The 24981-nt window shown below is 40.3% G+C and overlaps 1 protein-coding gene across 1 annotated transcript in view; it reads right to left on the bottom strand.

The window, feature by feature from the left end:
* adgrd2 (adhesion G protein-coupled receptor D2) overlaps nucleotides 1-24477 on the bottom strand; it is a 37521-nt gene extending 13044 nt beyond the window's left edge. Inside the window, exons 1-19 of the mRNA XM_062381162.1 lie at nucleotides 24433-24477; nucleotides 24249-24306; nucleotides 23857-24096; nucleotides 23128-23757; nucleotides 21403-21525; nucleotides 20550-20635; nucleotides 20121-20411; nucleotides 18444-18555; nucleotides 14700-14834; nucleotides 14220-14328; nucleotides 13105-13210; nucleotides 12742-12797; nucleotides 12462-12588; nucleotides 12256-12359; nucleotides 11637-11739; nucleotides 9391-9544; nucleotides 7770-7903; nucleotides 6245-6360; nucleotides 3703-3823 (exon numbers count right to left, since the gene is read on the bottom strand). Coding sequence (XP_062237146.1) covers nucleotides 3703-3823; nucleotides 6245-6360; nucleotides 7770-7903; nucleotides 9391-9544; nucleotides 11637-11739; nucleotides 12256-12359; nucleotides 12462-12588; nucleotides 12742-12797; nucleotides 13105-13210; nucleotides 14220-14328; nucleotides 14700-14834; nucleotides 18444-18555; nucleotides 20121-20411; nucleotides 20550-20635; nucleotides 21403-21525; nucleotides 23128-23757; nucleotides 23857-24096; nucleotides 24249-24306; nucleotides 24433-24477 — 2850 coding nt within the window. The remainder of the gene's footprint in view (nucleotides 1-3702; nucleotides 3824-6244; nucleotides 6361-7769; nucleotides 7904-9390; nucleotides 9545-11636; nucleotides 11740-12255; nucleotides 12360-12461; nucleotides 12589-12741; nucleotides 12798-13104; nucleotides 13211-14219; nucleotides 14329-14699; nucleotides 14835-18443; nucleotides 18556-20120; nucleotides 20412-20549; nucleotides 20636-21402; nucleotides 21526-23127; nucleotides 23758-23856; nucleotides 24097-24248; nucleotides 24307-24432) is intronic.
* Nucleotides 24478-24981: the final 504 nt, after the last annotated feature.

Here is a 24981-nt window from a genome sequence, read left to right as displayed (position 1 = left end):
ATACAATTTAAGTCAATGCTGAGTCCTTCTTCAGACGTAATAAACTTACAGAAAAAGCTTAACATACTGCTCATGTAATGTCACATGAGCACTGTCATGATCTCCACCTCTCCTCCAACCCCTCTCTGTGTCCCCCCTCTGTTTGTGTTAGGAAGTGGCATCCTGCTCCTGAGATCTGGCAGCTGGTACACCTGATGCTCATCACCTAATCACTTCCTGCAGTACTTCAACCTCTTTGCCAGATCATTCCGTCTATTACTGTGGAGCCACGTCTGACATTAGCTCTATCTTACCTTGCCTGTGCTCATGACTAACTTCTTGTCTCCTCGTGTTCAGAACCATCCCAGCCTGCCAGCTCCTGATTAACACCACCTGCTAACATGTCCTCCGCCAGCCGTCTTCACTATTCCCCTCTCTTGCCTGCTGAAGCCACTGGATCCCTCACCGCCACTCCACCGCTGTTCTGCCTGCCTCTTTGTGAGTCCCACCATTATTGTCCGTTTGAATAAACTTTGAAACTGCATCCTCGAGTCTGTCCTGCATTCTGTGCCCGAATCTCCATTGAACGTAACACGTTGAGAGTGTTTGATATGTTACAAACCTAACCTGAAATAAGAAGTCAACCAATTTAGCAGCATTAACCCTGACATTATCAGGGACTTCCAAAACAAAATATGTGACATTGAAAGAACTATTAATTGAGTGTTTTCTGTTCGGATGGCATATAAGGCCTTGGTAGAGTTTATGTAACAGAGGGAAATTATGGTCATTATTTAAAAGAAGGATAAGATGAAAACAGCTATCTCCCGTGTCAAAGTCAGTGCTAAATTTGTTCCCAACAATCCACCCTGACCTACTTTTAAGGGTATATTAGTCTTAGTACAACACTCATTCCACCTTTTCCTCTTAGGCAGTCCTTAAAATTTTTTTTTTTATATTTTCATTTTTCTTCTGGGGGAAAAATATACAAACCATCTAAATTATAATGTACATAGGTCTGTGATAAGAGCAGGGCAGAGCCCATTATGTTCATAATCAGAAGTGTAAGCATGGTCAGATATTATTGAAGAACATTTTAAGACACATTTATCAAACTAAGCCTCAAACTGACTTTTGGTTTAACATGTTTTCTGGGCTACAGACAAACTCCCTGTGCGTCTATGGTGAATGTTGATCAAGTGTTTTGTCTTTCTCTACAAAAACAAAAAAATCTCTGCTTTGCTGATGCTGAAGAAGACCAGGTTTAAGCTTGCTCTGCATTCATTCACTACCTAACTTGTAGCATTGAAAAAAAACAAAAACATTCCTAAATAGGTTATTGTGTGGAGAGTGCAAATATTTGAAGTGCTTTTAATTGGAATGCTGGTTCTTACGATCATGTGCATGTAAGCAGCAACTGAAGATGCCTATTACAAAACTATGTACACGTTAGTAGTTGGCTGCTAAAGCAGCTTTAATAGAACATGCAATATGCAATTTGAATACATATTCTTGAAGCAGTTCAGCTGAGCCATCACCTGATGTGAGCTGCTATAGCAATCTGCTGCTGTCAGCTGAAGTATTGAGGATGAGCTTTACTTTTTGACATGCCTGAACTAATGCTATGTGCACTATGCTCAATACCATACAAAAATCACTGACCAAATTATTCTCTGTTGAGACCGTTAACCTAGTGGCTGCTGGTCAGCAGAGGGTGCACGTGCAGCACCTCACCAGCCACAAAGTTTAATTCAGATAATCAAGCTCATTAACTTATTCATCAATACTAATTATAATTCTCTACTTTTCAGTCATTTGAATATGATTATGAATATATTGTTGCCCAATTACTAATGCAGTAGGTCGTTTGTAGTCTCACACTGGTACATATGCTGATTACTGGTTACTACTGACATGTGAAAGACAGGAGTGGTTTGGTGACAGATAAAACCACATGAGACCTGAGACCACCACACTTTAGCTAGGGGTTAAGTAAAACCTCTAAACAAAAACCTGCTGGATGTTATTATTCAACCCAGTTTTGTCCTACTAGTGCTCGTTCTCTGCTTTCGTGACCCACAGGCTCTCCATAATACTTGCTTTTATAGTCTGTTGAAGCAGCCAATTAAAAAAAAATGTTTTTGGGGTAATAAGAAGAAAGCTGGCTGGCCCAGCATCACCCTCATAACTGCATGAGGAACTCCTACTGTAGTGTTATCTGCCCTCAGCTGGACACTGGCAGTAAATCTAAATTAACAAGCAGCTCTCTGGGGGTCACCCAGGGGCTAGTTCATTTTGATTAATTAAAGACTGCGGAAGAGCATGGAGGGGTGGGTGGCGTAGGAACAGATATGTAGAGATGCACAAAATGGATAGAAGGTATAAGCATAACAGAACCAGGGTGTGGATATAGAGTACAGTAAGTGAAGGGTGTGAGAGAGAGGAAGTGAGTGCTGTGTTATCAGGGGAGGAATAAAGGAGGTTGATACGGTATGACTTGTCTCCCAGTGGTATCCGCAACACACACACACACACACACACACACACACACACCATATGGTCAATCAGGGACATACATCCAGTCCAATATTTTTTGTTATGATCCTTAACTAAATACTTCAACACGTTTAACTTTAAAAACTGATTAAGATGGGAACTGTGGTAAAGGGTTAACCAGTCAGGTTTTTATCAGGTGATACACATCTCTAAAATAAAAAAATATCTTTCTGCTTTTGACCTCAAGAGTCATTAATTCCTCAGTTTCATCCCCTCTGGATTTCTGTACTGCACTATACACTCAGTAAAAAAGCACCTTATTCTCTGCAATTTATAGCAGCTATGTCTTCCTGTATCACCAGACAAGACTGTGGAAGTCTGTATTACAGCTTTATGCATGTTTTGATTTCATCTGTGTACAATCATTAATATGTCTGATCACAGGATATTAATTTTAACTTCAACTGAATAAATTGTAAACTTCCAGTATAAGTGGGCAGCTATAACTCTGGAGGTAGAGGGGATTGATCACGAATCAGGTGTTAGGGGTCTGCTCCCCAGCTGCCTAAGCTTCCTTGGTCAAGGCACTGAACCCCAGATTGTATGATTGAAAAGCTCTATTTGTACAATGTGTGCAAACCGTCTTCTTCAGCTGGTTTATGCTGTGCATTGCTGATCATCATGCAGGTTCTCTTTCATGTTTGGAAGGGGAGGGTGAGGTGAGAGGTATTCAGCTGCAAAATGAAACCTCACTACTAGATGTCACCAAATTCTATACCCTGAACCTTAAATTCTTCTTGTGTCATAATGAATGATGTAATAACTTTTTTTTTGTCTTGGTCACTTGTGGGTAGCAGAAACAAGGTAGACCACAACACTAACATTTCACCTGTTTGGACGATATGCTAAAAATATTTGCAACTACTTATTTACAAATGAAGCAGTGACAGAGCAACTATATATGTTGTGAGTAATGTTTTAGCCTACAGAAAACAGCTGCCAGATTTTAACGATGAGCTGAAACTCACAATGAGGACACATTTTCCATTGTCACATTGTTTTCACCTTGTTATTAACACAAATACGGATCTAGTCAAAAACCAAGCATGACTGCTTTAGGTAACCCCTAAATTTGAACCATTATCCAAAATGTAAACGGTATTGGATTTGAAACAGAAAAAATGAGATAAATAAAAGATTCTGCAGATGTTGCATGTCTTTGTTTACCTGGAAGGCATTAAGGGCGATGAAGACATAGGCGACTACAACAGACAGATGGACCAGCACCCCACACAGCCAGGTCAGACCCAGCACGGGCAGCAGGATGAGAACTGGACGTGTCACAGCCCTGCAAACATACAAAGAATGCACGCACAAAAATCATAAATGCACATGTAGTATGCGTATGAATTCAACACATGATTTCTAAAATGTAGATGCATAAGAGTGACCCCTACCAGGCCACTGAAACATAACTCCACACTGTTGTGAGAACTGAGAACTACACATGAGTGTAGGCAGACAGAAGGACTCAGCAATGTGGAGTTTTCAAGGTATTTTGATGACATTTATAGAATATTTCTTCTTTGAATTCACATCAAACATCTCTTCACAGTGATAGATTTTACCGCCTAACACAGTCATACTCCTGTTCCTTTGCAATCCTGCTTTGAATGATCCTGGTCCTTATATGGCCAATAACCATTTCATGGGGCAAGGCAGAAAAGGTTGCCTTTGTTCAAACCACTATTGTTGTCACACTGCTGCACCTGGGTAGAGAGATTGCGTTTTCATACTGCACTGTGCCTGTGCAAGGACAAAGCCAGCACTCAAAATAAAAGGGAAGAGAACGCTCTTCCCTTTTATTTTTGAAAGTCGCTTTCCCTCTAATCTCCTGAATTCACATAACACTCTTGAGCTGGCACAGACATCTACTTTCAGTCTGTTTGTGAGGGAATGAAGAGACATAGTGAGAGGGGGAATGGCATTGTGGAATTTTCATCACTCTAAGACAAATGTGTGAAAAGAAATTCTGGATGGAAGAGAGCTGCTGCATGTTGGGTTGAAGGACTTTTTTAGAAGCCTGAATATGAAAAGAGATGGTAGTCTCTCCTGAGCCATAAGATATATTAGTGACATCTACCAATTCTAGTGTACTGACCTGTGTAATAACCTCTGATAGAGCACAGTACTGACAGAATAATGTCCCTTATACAAATGGCACATTGACGTCTTATAATCCATTTACTTTACAATCCTTACAGGGTGAGGAAGATTTAGATAATTTTATGCTGCACATGTATTGTACAGGTAAGGGTTTTCTAAAAACTCTAACTTCCCTCATGTGGTATCTCGTTACAGATTTAGAAAAATATCTCTCCCTGACAATTCTGCCACCCACCAAAATGGATAGACTTTCAGTTGTATGCACACAGGACATCATTATATAAGTGTTCACAATGCTCTGGCTACTCCACAGACCTTTGTATCAACTGTTTCCATTCGGATTATTTATTCCACAGAAACTGCTCACAGTAGGGTCGAAGCATCTTTGGCTTTACTAAGAACACTTAAACAGATAGTGGTGGCTGGTCAATACAGCGCCCTCCAACACCCTGAGACAAAAAAGCCTGCATAAAAATGTTAAACATAATTGAATTAGATAATTATAGTTTACTCATACAATGCTCCTGGTAGACCTTAAGCGCCTGTGAGTGTTCAATATAGTTTTCAAATTGTATTTGGCTAATTTCTATCTGTGGCAAAGGAAGTTGGAAGTGAATAGCAGCCCTTAAACCTTTGGCAGCCACAGGACCTGGGGCTGCCATTCAATTTGTTTTTGCAGATTTTCCATTTAAAGCAAATTGGTATTGATTTACATTACTGTGGATAATGACAGGGGTACGAGACCTTAAACATCTCTCTTAAAAAAGCAAACGCTCGGAAAGTTGCCACAGTCACTTAGACACAAGCAGGCTACATTTTTGCAGCAGGCTTAACATTGCTCAGCAGCTTGATGAAGGCTACAGGATTGGCATATCGTGTGTTGTGTTGTTTTTGTTGAGTCTATATTTTATCATCAGCCAAACAGGATTACTAGAAATGTTTGTTCTATCATCCTGCCACCACAGTCAACATAAACAGACCTGACAAAGGGAATGAGGAAGTAATGTTTTGTACTCAGCGTATATATATATATATACATATACATATGTACGCATCACAGGCACAGTAGGTTAAGAACAGCATGTAGAATGTGCATAGAGGCCAAGTCATGGCAAAGTTGTAGATACTGTTTATTAAGTATGCAAAGGAATTATTTTTTTTGTATCATGGTTGAAAATGCTGAGTTTCAGTCTTTAGTGGTCAGTGAGAGCAGAATGTTTCGATTTTGGATAAGACGAAAAACATATTTTTTTATTTTAAGAACTCTTTATGTGGCTGAAGTCACTATGTGGCAGAATGTCTCAGTAAAGACAGATCCCATCGAACATGTACACATGCAGGCACGCACACACAAACTCACACACACATACACACACAGATTTGGGACCAGGTGTTAAACTGATAAGCCCTGACAGCTCCCACAGCAGGCTCCTGAGCCTAACTCCCATTCTCTCACATTTTCTCTAATGACTATTGTGCTGCCTAGACCAGAAAGCTACTGTGTATTTATGAGAGAGTGTATGTGAGAGAGCGTGGGCGCATAAGAGGTACATCGTGACGAAAGAGAGTAGGGGAGAGAGACAGAGAAACCATTGTATCTCACCAGGTGAGGTCAAAGGTCTGCAACTTTGATGCTGAGCTTGGACTGAGCATCTTAGCACGACGATGAGCACTGGAAACTGTCACCATGACAACCCGACACAGCACAACTGCATTGACCTGCAGGCAGAGGACAACAGTATCAACATGGCCTCCAGAAAACACAAGATGTGCCGCTGCAGATCCACTTGGTCTCCTGCTTACATGCAGAGCAAGGGACATTCACGCAGGAAATCACATCACATAAAATAGTTTTCGTACATGCACAAGACATTATGTTATGCAACTAAAATAAAATAAAGAGAAAGAGGGTAAACACATTGAACACAGTTGTGAAGATTTACTCTATCATTGTTTACATCCATGCCTGGCCAGCAAGCTGTCTTCTTCTCTAACTTTTACTGCTATTTTCCCTGTGTTAATGTTTAAATAACCAATTCTGGGTCAGTGGAGTAGCATCAATATAAAGTAAATTACTATGCAAGTGCCGGTATGCTTCTTTCTTATTGTGTGAGATGCAAAATCATAGTGGACCCTGTTATAGCAGCCTCAATAGGTCATTAAATTGTAACACAAGAAAACATGCAAATAAATAAAACACAAGTAAGTTAAGCAAAGACCATCTCCAGTTTGACAACACTGCAAACATAAAGATCTAAGATTAATAGCCAACGTGATCAATTAATGGGTAACCTACATTTAAGCTGACTATACAACACTTCATTATCTTGAAGTGACTCATTTTGGAAAGAGCACGTCTGAGCTGTATTCATAAATTCGTTTCTGTCCTCTGGAAACACTTTTGTTGTAGGCATTTCTTGACTTGGTTGTATTGTGTATTTGTATTGTATTTGTTGTTTTATTGCGTTCCATGGTTGTGTTAAATATTGCAGGCTATTTTTTTTTAAGAGACAGTTAGTATGAAATGGAAAAAGAGAGCAGGGAAGACACATAGCAACAGGCCGGGTTGGCAACAGTCCTGTGGCCGCTGTAGGAAGGCTCAAATCTCCATATGCGGGGCACCAGTGCTACCAGGTCACCAAGTGGGTGCCCTGCAATGGGTATCTCCGTATGGAATGTTAAATGGTATGTATTTTCCAGTCTTGATGGCTACTCAAAGCGCTTTACAGTACAGGTCATTGCCATGCATCCATTAATAGAATGCATATGGTCAGCATTTTTTTATGAGGGATAATCTTGCCCCTCAGCCACAGCCCAAATCAGGGTCAAGACAATTGGGACTTCGAGCATTTTTGAGCAACCAGAAGACGTTATTGAGGGTGTCTAGCTTGTTATATCCCAGTGTTACCCTAGGACAGGGTAGGCTGCTCTTGCTCTCCATTTAAAGGGTTATATAGCCCTAAGCAGGCACAGTCACCTTTACTTTTATTTTATTTATTAATTAGAAGGATGCTGGTTCAATCCCCATCTCCACACTTCTAAATATGACAGTGTTCTTGCGCAAGATAATTCAATTTCAATTCTATCTTCTTTTATTTGTATAGCATCACATCATAACAGTTACATACCGCCAAGACAAATATTACAGGTCCCACAAAGGCCCAGATGGTGTCAGTCTTCACATTGAGCCAGCAGTGATCATCTGCCTTGTATTTGTCCACTGATACTGCCAGTGTTACACCAACTATTAGAACAGGCAATCCTGAAAAACAATTCAATAAAAGAAAATGAAATGTGGGCATGTTTTGACAACAAAAAGAGGAGCATGTCTAAAGATATTTATGAACAGTGACTTCTGCCCTGTATTGTGCAGAATATTTAGTCTGTTCTCTTCACTTGGTCTATTTAGTCTAAAGGGGAACATTGATCACATCTGCACAGATGGCTGAGAGGGACACCATATTCACACACTGTCCTCAACTCAGTTTGTAAAACAACACATATGGCTGAAATTGGGAACATGAACAATAGCAGCTGCAGGCATAGTTTTCTTTATTTCAAACTTGGTTAAGGTTGAAGTATAGTATGTTGATTACCTTCATATTAAACATTCAATACGTACTATAACTATGATATATTGGGAATAATTACCACAAATAAGCAAGTCACAATGCAGTCATTAAACAACCCCACAACAATCAGGTGCTGTAGGATTCAGCTGTCAATGTTATCTCTATTGATAGAGAAAAAATGTAGATGAGTAAGTAAATAAGTGGAAAAACAGGAATAAAAACATGATTCCCAAATTTGTATTAACAATAAAGGCAATTTGTTTGCGTTTTCTAATGAAAGTTATCATTAAAGTCATGGTGTTTATTGAGATTACAATTCTCTTGACATTCTAAGATAAGGATTCTGGTTTAATAAATAAAACTCACTACAGTTACGAACGGGTGTGATGGTGTTATGATGCAGGATGATTGTGTGAATGACCCCTAGATTATGTGAGAGCATCAAGTTTTTTATTTGATGTCACCACCTGTGGTTAACCAGATTGTAGACCAAAATAACTAATGCAGTGCCCATTGAAAACCTGGCTTATTGGGAACAAGTTGGAAACATTTGCTTAACTTTACTTATGTGTTCATACGCTGCATGTTCACAACTCTTTTAAATAAAATCTCTATGTAATTCAGGTCGATATGAAGCACTGCAGCAACAACATGAACATTGTGCATTTACTTTGAAGCCAAATTACCAGGAAGCAGGAAGTGATTCTGTGAATGTTGCCATGATGGAGATCAGCACCTGTGAGTCCTGTCATATCAGTCTGATTTGGTTAAAAATATTATTAAATTGATCTAGCAGGGCAGATATTATTGGTGACAGGATAGTTTTGACCCTAGGGAGATTAAATTGCGACCCCTGCTGTAGTTTATCCCGGGACGTAGAAGTCTGTTTATTCAAATTCTATAAATGTTGATCAAATTGCATGTCCAACCTTCACTTCCCTGGCCTAAGAATATGCATGGCAAGTATGAAGCCTATAAGATAAATGATTCACATTAGCTTTATGCATTCCACATACAGACAGGCAGACATGACATTAGTTGGTAGATGAAAGATATTTGAGTTGACAGACTAATAGAGTTATAAATTAAAAACAATGAAGTACAATAAAACATAGAGTTAACCAGGTCATAAATCATTCAGAAATGTGACACGCCATGAAGAGAGGTGAGAGTTTACCCCAGCCAATGATGTAGTAGAGCTTCATCCTGCGGTCCTCACTGATGTTGACTGACACTACTTTGCTCCAGAGCAGCAGGCCCTCCACAAGCATCCAGGAGAAGGACGCCATGAAGAAGAGGTGAAGGAGTGCAGTCACCATGAAGCACGCTTCCTTCAGGATAAAAAATATACAGTATACACTGACTGAGCACTTTATTCGGTATGGTAAACGGACTTTATTTATATAGCCCTCTCGTTAATGTTCAGTCATTTGAGCAATTGTTAATATAGAAATAATGTTTGCTTGATACCCAACACATGATGCCTGTTCTCAACACATGAGATGACTAGCATACTTTCATAAATCATCTCTGAATGCTGCTATCAAAGATGCAATTCAATAAAACCTTCCTTTTTGATAAAGCCTATAGTTAGAGCTAATTAGTGCGCCAGAACGTTACTTGTTCTATTTTATGACACATGACACACGGAGCTTCTCTTTCCAGCTTCTCCTTCCTCTTCTCCATCCCTATCCCCCTTCCCCGGAATCCCTTTGCTTTATCACCCGCAGATCCAGGGCCTCTGTGGCCGCACCATGGATTGCGGTTTGTGGATCGCGCACCGGGGGTCGCGGTGTTGGATCCAGTGTGGCGGATTCTGAGTCATATGGGCTGATCGTGGTGCTGGTGGCGGACCCTGTGTTGCGTTGGCATTGGGCACGGGCGGTGGACCAGGACCGCGGTGGTGGCTTGTGATGGGTCCTGGTGGGCGTCGGTGGACGGTGACTGAGGACTGGAGTGGCGTCTGGTCTGGATGGTGGATCGTGGTCTAGATGGTTGCTGAGCATGGACTGTGCTTGCAGTGGAACTGCTTGGCATGTCATGTTGGGGTTGTCCTTCGGGATGTCTACCCTCATCAAATGCTGCTAGAGACTTTGATTATTGATGATGTTCTCCTGCACGTGGCATCTATTGCACTTCTGTCCGTCCTGAGAGAGGGATCCCTCACATGTGGCTCTCTCTGAGGTTTCTACATATTTTTACCCTGTTAAAAGGGTTTTTAGTAGTTTTTCCTTACTCTTGCGCAGGGTTAAGGACAGAGGATGTCACACCCTGTTAAAGCCCTATGAGATGAATTGTAATTTGTGAATATGGGCTATACAAATAAAATTTTATTGAATTTGATTGAATATACAGCCATCTTCCAGCTAGTGAACAGTAGTTGTGAGCAACTTCTGAAAGTACCCATATTTTACACCTTTCTGGGATTTAAATGGAGGCATTGGTACCCCTAAGATGATATATCAGTGGTTTAAAGTCGAAAAAACTGCTGCAATTTGTATTTCCATTTCCTCTCTTCTGCCTCTCTCTGGAGCTGCAGACAGAACAGGCTGTTTTTTCCTGCCTCTTGAGCCCCTCCTCTGATTTGCTGACTGCACTTTGAGTAACACACAACCAGACCTATAATGGGTCTCATTCTGGTGCATTGACGATGGTAAACACAGCTGAAAGTCACATTGTTATGCTTGCAGCTATAGAAGTACAGCCAAGTTTTAGCAGGACAGTCGGCCAATGTAGGAGTAACGTCCCGAGAAATACGGAGTAACGTCTACGTGGTGTCTGCTTTATGTCGCATTCGGTGTGGAGGGGTGGCAGTTGGGAGCAGGGATGTTGAGATTGGAGGCTAGACTGGTACCGGCTGGGTAAATGGTAAATGTTTTTTTATTTATATAGCGCTTTTCTAGTCTTTATGACCACTCAAAGCGCTTTAGTACAGTTTTACATTCACCCATTCACACACACATTCATAAAGTGCATCTACTAGCAGCACTTTGTTATTCTATGGGGGGCCATTCAGGGTTCAGCATCTTGCCCAAGGAAACTTCGGCATGCAGATGGGTCAGACTGGGGATCGAACTTCAGGTTTGAGGACGACCACTCTACCCCTCAGCCACAGTCGCCCTTGGGGCTGAGAGACGAGTGCGATCCCGAATGACATCATACGGGGGAGGAAGTACGAAATGGGATGTTTCAATAACATATTTCATAGAAAGGATTGAGTGAAAAAGTCAGTGCCCATCAAATATATTTGACACAATATGGGCCCTTTAATGTCTTGTGACTGAATTAGACTGTGGTCTGGTGACCAGAGATATTTTACTGTCTGTGTGAATATTTGTATTTTGTGAAGAATAGAGAAATCTTATTTAGTATTATTTTTAACATTATTTAATTATTATTACTCCTCATAATACAGTTTCCCACCTCATTTGCAGACGCCCAGTCACTGCACATCAACAGCAGCTCCGCGATGCCCAGAGAAACTATCAGGTTCTTATGCACAGTGGTACGGTCTGATTTAGGGACACTGAAAAGATTTGAACACACACACACACGCACGCGCACAAACACACACACACACATTACATTGACTGTCCATGGACATTAATTTCCTGGAGACTTACTTGAACCGTAAACATGAACACTGCTTGCACGTTAACCTTAACTTAACTTAACCCGTACCCTCACCGTAACATTATCCTAGAGTTGAAACATCCTCTCCATTAAAGAAACAGTTTTTAGTTTAATCCAAATAATGTCACCATGTAAACAGATTCAAGTCCCCACAGAATGAGTGGTACCAAGACCATACATTCACATATAAATGCATACAAACCCACACAGCTTAAATTACCTGAGTGATGCTCTCACAGGCGTTTCAATTTTTTTTTTTTTTAATGCTTTACTGCAGTGCTATTCACATATCCAGAGAGCACAATGTTCTGTCTTTTTCCATTTACTGATGTGAATCTGGCAGAGTTTTATTAAATGCTTTTCACTCTCTGCGCTTTACAGAGTGCACTCTTTAACATTTGTGACTCACCCCACAGCGATGAAGAGGATGAAGGTGAAGAGGAGGCCACACAGAGACACTCCACAGCCGATGAACGTCAACACCTGCAGAGCGTTTTCGTTCTCCGGGCTCCTCTGACACAGACACACACAGATTGTGAGCCATACATAGCAGCACATACTGTAGATGAAGGCCTACACCAAATACACAATGATAATTCAGGAGAGGAATGTTACCTGGGTTTCATAAACCTGCAGCAGCAATGCAAAATTTGTGGTATGGTTGCAATGGCACACAGTGTATCCATATTCTTTGGACACTACCTCACAGCCTTTGGTATTCCACCACCCACCAGCCTCCGGACTAGGCAGTCACAAAAAACACATATAAATATCTATATACACACAGGAATGCCAAGAATTTAAATATTTTCACATCTAAAAGTGTTGTTGCATTTATTACATTTTTAATGAAACAGCTAAGATAACTGTGGTATTAAAGTTGATTGGTACTTACCTGAGATCAAAATCCCAGAATGCACACACTGGATCATACACAGTACCAGTGGGATTCTGTAGGAAATATATTACCCATTAAAAAAATTATCTGAAGAAACAATCTGTATTTATATAGTGGATTTCTAGTCTTGATGACCATTCATACAGTAAAGATTAGTTCGACACATTTATACAACGCATCTATGGTTGAGCACTTTTTTTATATGAGGGGCAATTTGGGGTTCAGTATTTTTGCCCAAGGACAATTGGTATGCAGATAGGGAATAGTGGGATTGAACCACCAACCTTCTGGTTAGAAGATGACTGCTCAAACCCCACAGCCAAATGATTATGATCAGTTAATTTGAGAGTTTTTGCTGACCTGTACTCTGTGCCGGAGCTGGAAGTGAACTGCCATGCTAACCGGCTGGTCATCTCCCAGCGCTGTGGTGGAGATGACAGAGGAGCCCAAGACAGTGCCCAAATACCTGGTAATGTACACAGATTTAACGACTTAATAATGAGAACAAGGAGCAAGCTGCAAACCAGAATGATAGATTATAAGAGGTTGATTGTCTGCATGAAAGAATATATATATATATATATATATATATATATATACAGGTTGCCTGCGCATCAGGGCCAAAATATATAGACAAAAATAAATATATGCATCACATCTTTTCTTTTGGCTAACATCAAGTGTAGTACTTCTGCACTTGATTCCATGCAGCCTACTGCTTATGCACCCATCCTCACCAGATATATATCATTTACATTTTATATTTCTTCCTTCCTTCCTCAAACTATATTTTTCACTGTGAATAGTAAATTATTGTTCTTTAAAAGTCAAGGAGAGTTGTATAAAGCGTTTCACTGCTCGTTGTACCATATATGTTTGGTGTATGTTACAAAGGAAAACTAAAATTAAATTTGAAAAATTTATTAAATTTAAATTAATTCATTTGAATTTACACCTACAGTCATTTAAGGTTCCCAATAAACGCAACCCCATTGGAGGAAGCCAGAGTACTCAGAGAAAACCCACCCAGACACAGGGAAAACATGCAAACCTCCTTTTTTCTGTGAGACAACAGTACTAACCATTGTCCCATTAGTCCCTAGTTGAACATAAATAATATCTTACAGCAAAACATATTCTATTTACAAAATTGACATTTTCCTTCAATCATTTGGTAAATAGTATTTTGGACATGGATATTTTAGCTCAAGTGACTTAAACTTTTGCAAAAAGGCAGGTTTAAATCCAACGATAACCTTTTTGAGTCTAAGATTCACTTCTCACCACCTGCCTTATTCTAAATACATACCACATAAAATAACACAACCACCAAACTGACCAACTAACTCTAAAAACATTACCCCGCTCTCATCTAATAAAAATACATTCCATACTTTGACAGTTGTGATGATGGTACCATGACAATTATATTTAAAAAGAAATCATTTCAGGAGCTGTTTGTGTTTGTATGTTACCTCTGGCTGCCATCCGTGACCGTCGGAACCATAGTGATGTTCTCCTCAGCACTGAAAAGAGGCCGCAGAGAGCCATACCACGTATTGACCAACGTGAGCTTAGTGAAGCCTAAACATTCAGCACAAAACAGAAAGTGTAAGCTTTCTTTCAGCTTGCACTGACAGCCAAAAAAACAGTTCTAAGAGAAATGTTGTTAATTTAGGATCACTTATTGTTCTGGATAAATAGTTGCTAAACCCAACAATGTGCCTCCATCTGCACTTCAATGTGAGACCTTGGGAGTGAAAGTAGGTGAATGTATGCTACACCTTTACAACTTTGTTGTTAGTATATTGTCCACTGTATTTATCGGTAAGACTTGGGTTATTAAAATGGGTCTTCTCTCTGCTATCACTCAGCGCTGTGATAGCTAGTCTGTATAAGTGACTGTTGTAAGTGCAAATGGAGGAAGAGGATAGGGTCTTTCAGCATCTCCCTACCGTTGTTATGGAGATCCTGTATGTTCTGAAGTGGGACTGAAATACAGTCTAGGTTGGTGTGCTTCTCTGTCTCAGGCCCACAGAAGATTGATCCTCTGAATCCTTCCTGCAGTGACTGCTGCTGCACCTCCACTTCTGCAAAAGGCAGGACAATAGAAACATTAGGAAGTGTCTTTAGATAAGAAGTTGTTATCATTAAATAAATTTGATCCTGATTGCATAGTTTTCAAAGAATATTTGTATTGTAGAGTATGTTCATAACAATTATACTAGGAAAATAGATAAAGGTTTCAGCTTTGTCATATATATATGTTTTCTCATGATCTATTCATATGACAATGTGAGTAATAGTTCTCTATCCTGTTTGGCTCCTTTGCTGTGTCTCTCACCAAACATGGTTAATATCCATACCATAAACAACAAAAGTTCCAATAGTGAATAACAAAAAAAAGCTGTTCACTAATATTTTGTCCAATATACTGGTGTTGTGCCACACCAGCTCCATGTTTAGAATGATGGTTGAGTTTACTGTGCTCGCCTTTAAAGTAAAGTAGCAGGTAGCTCTAAGTATCCAGCTTTGAGTAACTAGTACCACTGACTCCTCCCTAAGGAGGCCACCAGGCTAACTGATTACATACATTTTGTTTTTTCTTAACCACAAGAGAGAGCAAATTGAACTGTTCAAATAAGGAAAAACAAAAAAAACAATAACCTCAAAAATATATTTTGATATTGTTCAGACTGAGTACTTCTCCAGGAGAGGGAAATATCCTTTCATGAGTGAAATGTTGTTGCACAGTCATCTGAAGTGAGTCATGCACTATAGTATTGGGTCTTGTGGTCGTGACAAAAATGGGTAATATTCACATGCCATGACTATTGCACCAGTGTTTATTCTTGACATGAGGGTAGCTTCACATTGATAAAGAGTTGCTATTTTACATTACATTACATTTCATTGAGCTGACGCTTTAATCCAAAGCGACTTACAATAAGTGCATTCAACCATGACGGTACAAGCCCATAACAACAAGAATCAAGAAAGTACAAATTCTTCAAAAAAAGGAAAACTACAGAGTGCTATAAGTTAGTGCCATTTAAGTTCTACTAATTTGTTAGTTTAACATTTTTATTCAAGGTATTTTAGGCCAACTCATGGGTGCAAAGAAGACATTGAACATTAAAATGAAAACAAATACACATTGACAGTAAGTGCTTGGTTTTGAATAATTTAAAAAGATCGATAAAAGGAGGCTCAAAATATCAGGCAAACACAATTTTAGTTACCTAGTTTCTGACCACATAGACATTGAACTCGTCTAGGGTATAAAATATTCCACTGCTTCCATTATAATCCTTTATATTGGTTATAGGATGGTATCAAATGTTCAAATTGCTCAAACAGTCTCTCCCCCGCCCCCATGACCCTGGTTGGAACCAGTGAACCGAACACAAATGACCTGAACCTTTGTTCACAATGATCATCACTCGCAAAGACAGTTCGACATTCCCTGTGTGCTAACGCGGAAGAATAGAAAGTGCGGGAATGTGTAGCTGTGCGTCTATGAGATGTGTTCCATCACAAAAAAATAACAACCCCAGGTTTCTCCTCAGCACTGCAGCCAGGCTGACAGAGAGTCACACCTCCACCGAACCCAGTATTCCTCGATCCCTAAATAGCAATATCTTTATGACCTTTTTTAATGATAAAATACTAATTACAACAGATATCTCAGAAACGGCTGAGAATCCTACCCATTATTTAGACAGCTTCTCTCTGATCACACAGTTTACCAAAATAATCTCAGGTTCCAAACAACAACAACCTGTATCTTAGATCCGATTCCGACAAAATTACTTTTTGTCCATAATAGATAGTTCGTTACTTAACATAATCAATTTGTCATTTTCATCAGGTTATGTTCCACAGCCTTTTAAAATAGCTGTAATCAAACCCTTTCTCAAAAAAACCACCCTAGACCCAGAGGTTTTAGCCAATTACAGGCCAATATCTAATCTCCCCTTCCTGTCTAAAATCTTAGAAAAAGTTGTAGCCAATCAGCTGTGTGAGTTTCTCCAGGAAAATAATATATATGAAGGCTTTCAGTCTGGGGTTTAGAGCAAATCACAGCACAGAGACAGCCTTGGCAAAAGTCACTGTCTGTCCTCGTTCTGTTAGATCTCAGTGCAGCATTCGACACAATTGACCATCACATTTAATTACAGAGACTAAAACAATTAACTACTAATTAATTAACTTTAAAGGAACCGCCCTAAACTGGTTTAAATATTATTTTTCTGATCACTCCCAATTCGTGCAAGTTAATGATGAGTCATCTGTGCGGACCAAAGTTAACCATGGTGTTCCACAGGGCTCTGTGCTTGGCCCTATTTTATTCTCATTATATATGCTTCCACTTCGAAACATTATCAGGACACACTCGGTAAAATTCCACTGCTATGCGGATGTCACCCAGTTATACTTGTCAATAAAACCTGAACAAAGTAATCAATTAACTAAACTTCAAGCATGTCTCAAGGACATAAAAACCTGGATGACCTGCAATTTTCTCTTATTAAACTCAGATTAAACAGATGTTATAATACACCTTAGAGATACATTATCTAATGATATAGCTGCGCTAGACGACATTGCCCTTGCTTCAAATGAAACGGTCGGGAACTTGGGAGTGATCTTCGATCCTGATTTGTCCTTTAATTGTCACTTAAAACAAATTTCTAGGACCGCCTTTTTCCACTTGCGTTATATCTAAAAAATCAGACATGTCCTTTCGCAAAAAGATTCAGAAAAACTAGAAATTTTATACTATGAGCAATGTTATGGTGAATATTGATATTTGGGCCCGTAAAAATTCAGTTGCAAATTTTTGTCGTAGTTAGCACGCATTAGGTCTGCGGTATATCAATCTGGACATGTTACAAAGCTCTGTTCAAAAAACCTGCTGATGTTGTCCACTGATAAGGTAACAACCTTGATGATTAAGAAAAGAGAGGGATGTAACAACACTGACAGGCTTACAATTATTATAAATCTAAGGATGTCCATATTCAATAAATGTGTAAAGTCTGCGTTTAATTAACAGTAAATATTGTGCGTCAGCCTGTACACAGCTGGTATTAACATGTGTTCTTTCTGATCTCATCACCAGTGGACAGCTCTAAGTACAGTTGTGAAAGCACTCAGATTGGATAGCAATCCAATCACCCCACACCAAGTTGGTCTGGGCTTCATGTGTCTACGTTCTTTTAGCAGCGTGAATGCAAATGTTGTCCTGGCCACTTAAAGGACCAACTTCTTCTCCGACGTCCATTGTGTCAATGTAAATAAGTACACATACAGGTGCCGGAGGCATCGTTCAAACTGTTGAAACAACCGAAGAGATTTGCTCTATCATAAAGGAATTGTCTGTGTTATTTTATTTCTTTCCTTGCTACTTCCCGCCATGCATTGCATCTTTGCAAGTGGAAAAGATGGACATATTTTCATATAGGGCAGGGAAGATCCGATCCGATCTGAGATCCGATCACAAGGTGCATGTAGGTCCACATTTTAATGTCAGGTGTGAATGCATGCACTTAGATCTGTCCACTTGTGATTGGATCACTAAATATGCATGTTATTGTCAGGTGTGCGCTGGGCAAATATGTGTGTGTTTGTGTGTGAGAGAGAGAGAGAGAGAGAGAGAGAGAGAGAGAGAGAGAGAGAGAGAGAGAGTCACTTACTGATATTGGGGCGGTAAATGGTCAGGTGATCAGTATCTGCCATCAAGTGAGGGCTCAGGCTGGTCACCATCCGGTCAATACTCTTGACCACATCCATGGGGCCATTCACCACCTAAAATTCACAGAGCACAGATGTCTCAGCAGCAGCAACACTCACCCACTCTGCCCCAATCCGAACGGTCTTCAAAGCTAAAGAGGTATATTTCAATATCACCATTCATATGCCACACATGAGAACACGCTTTTAGTGTTGTAAAGTGTTTACCAGAGTCTACGCACAGTTTGGCTGAAGTGGGAGATAGGCCTATAATGCATGGTGCAATCATAGATTAAGCCATTGTCTGCTTTGAAACCCCGCATACTGAATTCAGTGTGCCCATTTAAGAGCTGAGCCTTGGAGAAAGAGCCGGTAGCACAGCGAGGGAGGTTTGTGGATGAGTACGGCTACAGTTTTTCAGAGTGCTGCTCATTCATTGAGTCTGGACTGAGGTGGCCTTGGGAGTGTCGAGGGGCCTGGGGATGGGGGTGTGGGGGGTTGGGGTGGGAGATATCTGAGAGACTCACAGCACATAGACTCTATCCGGATCCATACTCTGCACACATCAATAGTGCAGAGGCAGAAGTGACAAAAAAAGGTTAAAAAAAATGGTAATAGAGTTTTGGGAGAGCACAATGTCCAAACTATGAAGTGGATTATAGAATTATTTCCTTTCTGAATATTTATTTCCTTTCTGAATTATTGTTTTTTTCTTAAATTCTGAATATGACAGTTGGATGATTGCACTATGTCTTAATCAAGACAAACAGAGGCTGTAACAGTGTTTGTCACTAAATATTGTGCTAACTTAATCATTCTGATGCTGATGATGAGCTCCAATAATATTGTATCTACAAAGAGATACTGTCCTCTAGTGTTCATGAGCTGAAATGTCTGTCTATCCTTGGATCCATCAATCCAAATGTCATGAATTCTTTTCCCACCCCAACACAGTCACAACCAAGACCAAGAAGTATTACAGTGGAATTTGGTAAAACAAAGTGACCTCCTGAATGTTATATAATAACTCAGACAGGCTTGCATTGTCTTGGGTGGCTGGCTGTATTTTCAGGTGGAACATCAACTTATGAAAAACGACAGAAGGTTGAGACTCATCATTTTCATATGGCAGCTGATGACCTCAAATAATACTGCTTGATATAGATTTAAATAAGGTTTTCTAAAGGCTCTAATACTCCTCCTCAAACTAAACATGAAATGAAAAATACACAATATGTGAAAAAGTTATTATTATGACATTCCTTGAGAATGAAGTGTCCTTGAGAAATGGCCAAAATGATTTCCTTTCTTCATCTAAGATACGCTGAACACTAGATATATTTTATAAGAATAAGGGTTAGGGTAGGGTTAGCCTAACCCATTGCATAGATCTGCAAACACCTCATGTATCCGGCCCCTTAAAATACCGCACAGAGAGGAGCTATACTGGTGGTACAGAAAAAGTGAGATAGTGCTTTTTAGTTTTGTTTTATTTTGAAGAAATTGTACTTTCTTGATTCTTGTTGTTCTGGGTCTGTACCCTCAGGGTTGATGCAGTTATTGTAAGTCACTTTGGATAAAAGCGTCAGCTAAATGATATGTAATGTAATGTAGTGCTTCCCCTATGGTATAAGTGCTACCTCTCTGATGGCCTGCCACTTTAGTGCGTTTTCTTCATTAATGATGCTGTCTGCCACGCTGATGAAGTGCTGGCTGAGCTCCTGGATGCTGTCCTGTCTGGGGCTGGTGGCAGCAGCAGACGGCTGTGAGGGGATGTCAGCAGCCAGAGAGAGTAGCTGAATGAGGGACACTATGTCTGTTGGCTGCAGTCCCTCCTGCTGAGTGTCCTCCAAAGCTTGGACAGAGATTTCCAGGAGGTCGGATGCCTGGGCCAGGCTGCTCAGCCCTGATGGTTGCTGCTCCAGCACGGGCTGGAAACAGAGACAGACAGTAGGTTCATAAAACGTGTATTTTATTGTTTTTACTATTATTAAAATACAGTATTTAGCATCTATTAAGCTGACATTATGTCAATATTTGAGTGGAAGCCATAGTGCTGGGTTGTCTACCTGGGTTTTGTTGGAAATCTTCATCAGATGGTTCAGAAAGGCAGAAGGCTGAGACCTACTCATCTGCTTCATTTTTAGGTAACGCTCTGTGCCAAAAACAACAGGCTATCAGTGGATGGTAGCAAATGTATTTTACTCAATATAGGCCCTTTAAAACAATGCAGTACACCAGAATTACAAATAACACGTGAGATATGCATTCCTATAAAAAATATGCCTTGAGCAGTGATTTTAGGATAGGTGGCCAGTTGAGCCTAGTCTTTTCAGTCAAGGACTTCCAGAGCCTTGGGCCCCTGAGGGAGAAAGCATGGTCACCTTGAGTAGCCAGCCTTGACCTAGGTACAGCTAATTAGGACAGGCTGGCCAATCTCAGATTGCAAGTCAAGAGCTGCAAAATTTAAGTAAGGGCCAGCCCATGTTGAGCTTTGAAAGTACTAAAAAGAACTTCAGAATCATCCTGATTTTAATTGACAACCAGTAAAGGAACAAAAGGATAGCATGATATGAGATCTACAGTTTGTTTTTAGTTAAAATATGATTAGCAGCATTTTTGAATAAGCTGCAAACCAGTTACTGAGGTTTGACTAGGGCATGTATAAAGTTCATTGAAAAGTCCAGATGGGAAAAGACGAAGTCTTGTATGAGCTTTTTTAGGTCAGGGAGACATAGAACTCATTTAATTTTGCATATGTTATATTTGGATCACTTCATGCAGGCTACACCATGGTGTATTGCTGTAATCAATGTCAATTAAAGGCCAAATTTTCTAATTAACATTAACAATTAGAGGACAAACCCTTAAAAAAATAAAAAACAGACAGCTCCTGTTCCTTTGGACAATGTGAGAGCTCACCTCTGCTGCTCCTGCAGATGAATGGCAGTCGTTCCAAGCAGTCTGTCAAGCCAAACAGTGGGGGCTGATCTGACCAGCGCTGCAGCGTCCTGCAGCCCTGCAGCTCCATCTGCTGGTCTACAGCTTCACACACATTCATAAGATCACACATCCGTACACAAAGTGACACACAACAAGACACGAGTGAGCTTGAGCACATTTACAGGTCTTTGCTGGTATCAAATTAAAACTAATGGAGAGGTCAATTGGATCATAAGACTGATGGCTTTCAGAAACATCAAGAGGTCCTTGACAGTTGACAGCAATGCATGGAGGAATTATGAATTTATTTATGAATAAGGAATGGAATGATGAAAATAATCTACACATACATAATCTTTAAACTCCACATGTAATTTTTTTTTAAAAGGGGAATAAATTAAACTGAAACTTAAAGCTCAGTGCTTTCTGTTCTCCCTGATGCTGCCCTTACACTGCCAGAGCTATGGGAAATCCCCTACATTCAGAAGTCCTGATTCTCTGTTTCACTCTCACTGCCCTCCATTCTGTTCACTCAGTCATCCTTACCTGTATCTGGTCTTGGACTGTTCACTGTCACTCTGTCTAGATGTGCAAGATGCTTAATGGAGAAATTCATACTGAGAATGATTCATACTGACACTAGATCAAAGGCATATCGAGAAACTAATGAGTAAAAAATCCTACTGTTACTAATCTGACGCCAGATGTCAGGATGCAAGTGGGTAAACATTGGAACAAATAAAGCTAGTTAAGACCACTCAAATTGTGAAATAAGCATATTAAATAAATGGTCAAGAGGTACACAAAAATGCAAAACGATACTCAAGTGGATGACAGAGTAGCCAATGAGGGAATAGAGTTTCATTTTGAAAGTGTGATGGGTGAGGGCACAATCAAACTGTACATCTTCTTTAATTTATTTTAAAAAAAAAATGCTGCAAAGATTTTTTTAGTTATTGTTTTCCCATCCATTTAGAATTTGGCACAAACTCACACAAACTCAAAATGAACACACCTTCAAGCTAGACACCAGGATATTTTAGATGAGCATTATTCAAAGCCACAGTATATGAGCATCATTATGGGCATGCATTTATTAAAGCAATTTAGTTATATCACCCCCACAATTTGAGATTAGGGTTAGATTACTATCTCTTTCAAATGCCAAAGTTTAAGGTTTAGTGGTGGTTGAAGCGTTTAATCCCATATCAAGAAGATACTGATGACATTATAATCAGTATAGATGACTGACAGAGAATGTTAGGCTCTTTTTCAAATTAAAATGTATTAAAGCGAGTGAAGTCCAATAAAGCAAGAAACATGGGCTGTCAGATGATCAGACCGATAACAGACCAACAATTTGCTCTTCCAAATAAATTTGGCAAATCTAGAAACTCTAGATTTATCGTCCTCTGGTCAGAAAAAGGCCTTTGTTCCTTTTCACCTGACTGAAACATTGTTAACTAACCTGAAGCAATGGTGCTCAAAAACTGTGACCATCAGAGGACTAAAGAATACCAGAGTAAGCCTGGACTTCCTTCATATCTGAGACAAACTGAGAGGATTCACCTCCTCAGAATGGTCTGTCTCTAACATTACAGAAACACAAAGTTTGTCCTCAATAAGAAGGCAAAGAAAGACTGGGTTTATTGGATTCAATTGATGAACTGTAGCTCAGTATACACAGAAGCATTGTGATCTTACCTGGGCAAAACAGAAGGGCCTGCACCTCTTTGACCACTGGGTGGCTGGTAAGGTAGTGTGGATTCCAACTGAACAGCACTTCCTGGCTCATGAGTGAACACGCATTGAGGGCAGTGGCATATCTTGTTTCCAGATACATATTCCAAACATTCAGGTCAGTGATAGCTCCAAAAAAAGGCTCCGTAAAATTCCCTCCAAAGGAGTCTTGGTCCTGTCCCAGAATGAGTATCCCGTCTCCATGGATATCCCTAGAAGTGTCTGTTCCTGATCCCATGTCCTTCCTGATACCGTCCACATAGATAGCCCATTGGCCAATGCTGCGGCGCCATGTAACACAAATGTGATGCCACGCACCGTCATTGGGGAAGGATGCCTTATACGGCAGGTGCTTCCCATGGATGATTAGCGCCAGGAGGATGCGTTCCTGCATGTCTGCTTGGCCTCGTAGCTGGAACTCATTGGTAAAGACAGGTGCAGCATAGGAGAAGATGGTGGACACCTCATTCCAGTCTGGGTCCCACTGAACTCGAACACACACACTGACAGATGAAAGGGCAGGGAAGGACATGTTGACACGAGCAAAGCCCTCACGGGATTCCTTTGTGAAGTTTAGAGCTGAGAACTGCACATCTAAAATTAGAGCAACAGAACAAGTTAGTGATTCAATGTGTACATTTTACTTTCGATTAATTTACTGTCTGTGTAAGGTCCATGCACTGATCTACTCACACTGCTTGGCTAGGGCCACAGGCTTGGAGGCTACTTTACTGGGGTCCCTAACCCAAATAGCTAAAGTAAGCCCAGTCTGTTGTAGCAGCTCTAAGGTCCCTTCCCGGTCCTCTGTCTGGTCCAGGTTGGCGAGGGAGCTGAACTGGCCTCTGCAAAAACTCTCTGCTCTGGTAAAGGCAAGCGAGTCATTGAACAGCTGGAAGGCCGAATGAGACGTCAGATGGACCAGTTCGGACTGTCCTGGGGAATCAAACACAGATAACATTACATTTTCAGTCACAAAAAAGCAAGACATACAAAATTTAAGAAAAATATGAATAAAAACCCACTGATGCACCAATCAGTAGAATGAACTGACACTACTGGCTGACACAACAGTCACAGTTTCTCACCATGTGATCCCCCCACTCTGTCTGGTCCAGTATGTGTTGGCTCACTCTCACATACAACCTAAAGAAGAAAAAGTCAAGTTACTTAATTTTAACCAAGTTGGAATTTGTGCCATTTGAAAATATATAATGAATGTCGGTTGTTCAGAAAAGGCAGTCATGAAGCATAGAATGAACAGGTTGTTACCATAAAGGAGAAGAGAATGAGTCCAGTAGGCAGCGCTCCAGTCATCTCTACACCAGTGTACTTTCCGCCTGAAAAAAATCAGCTTACAAAAATATAATACTTCTGGATCAAGATAATTTTCTCTTTGGAAAAAACTAAATGCAAAATCCTTTCAGTTATGGGTAATTAAGCCAATAATATCCTAAATGTAGCTTTGAGCATATCTTAACAAAGCAAGACATTTTTTGTTTTTCACTCTTCAACAGGTTTCCAGAGCATGTCCTGATTCATTGTTGCGTTTAAGTCAGTTGCCGATTTTTCTCCTAAAGCAGCAGAAAGTCTCCTTGTAATGTAGGAAGAAACTCCATATGTGTGGCATAATCAGACACAAATCCAGACTCCTCATCACGGGTGTCAACCACAGCTTCCAGCATATCCAGCAGACTTTCTGGTCTCCTGAGTGGGAGACAGCCAGCGATCCCAGTGCATCTGTCCAACAGTTCCAGTGTGCCTCCTTTCAGACCCTTCAGACCCCTCCCTCCTAAGCACCCTGAAGCCATTGCCTTTTCT

Source organism: Platichthys flesus, chromosome 3, assembly GCF_949316205.1.
Source record: "Platichthys flesus chromosome 3, fPlaFle2.1, whole genome shotgun sequence".
Taxonomy (NCBI): domain Eukaryota; kingdom Metazoa; phylum Chordata; class Actinopteri; order Pleuronectiformes; family Pleuronectidae; genus Platichthys; species Platichthys flesus.
This window is presented reverse-complemented; position numbering and strand designations above follow the sequence as displayed.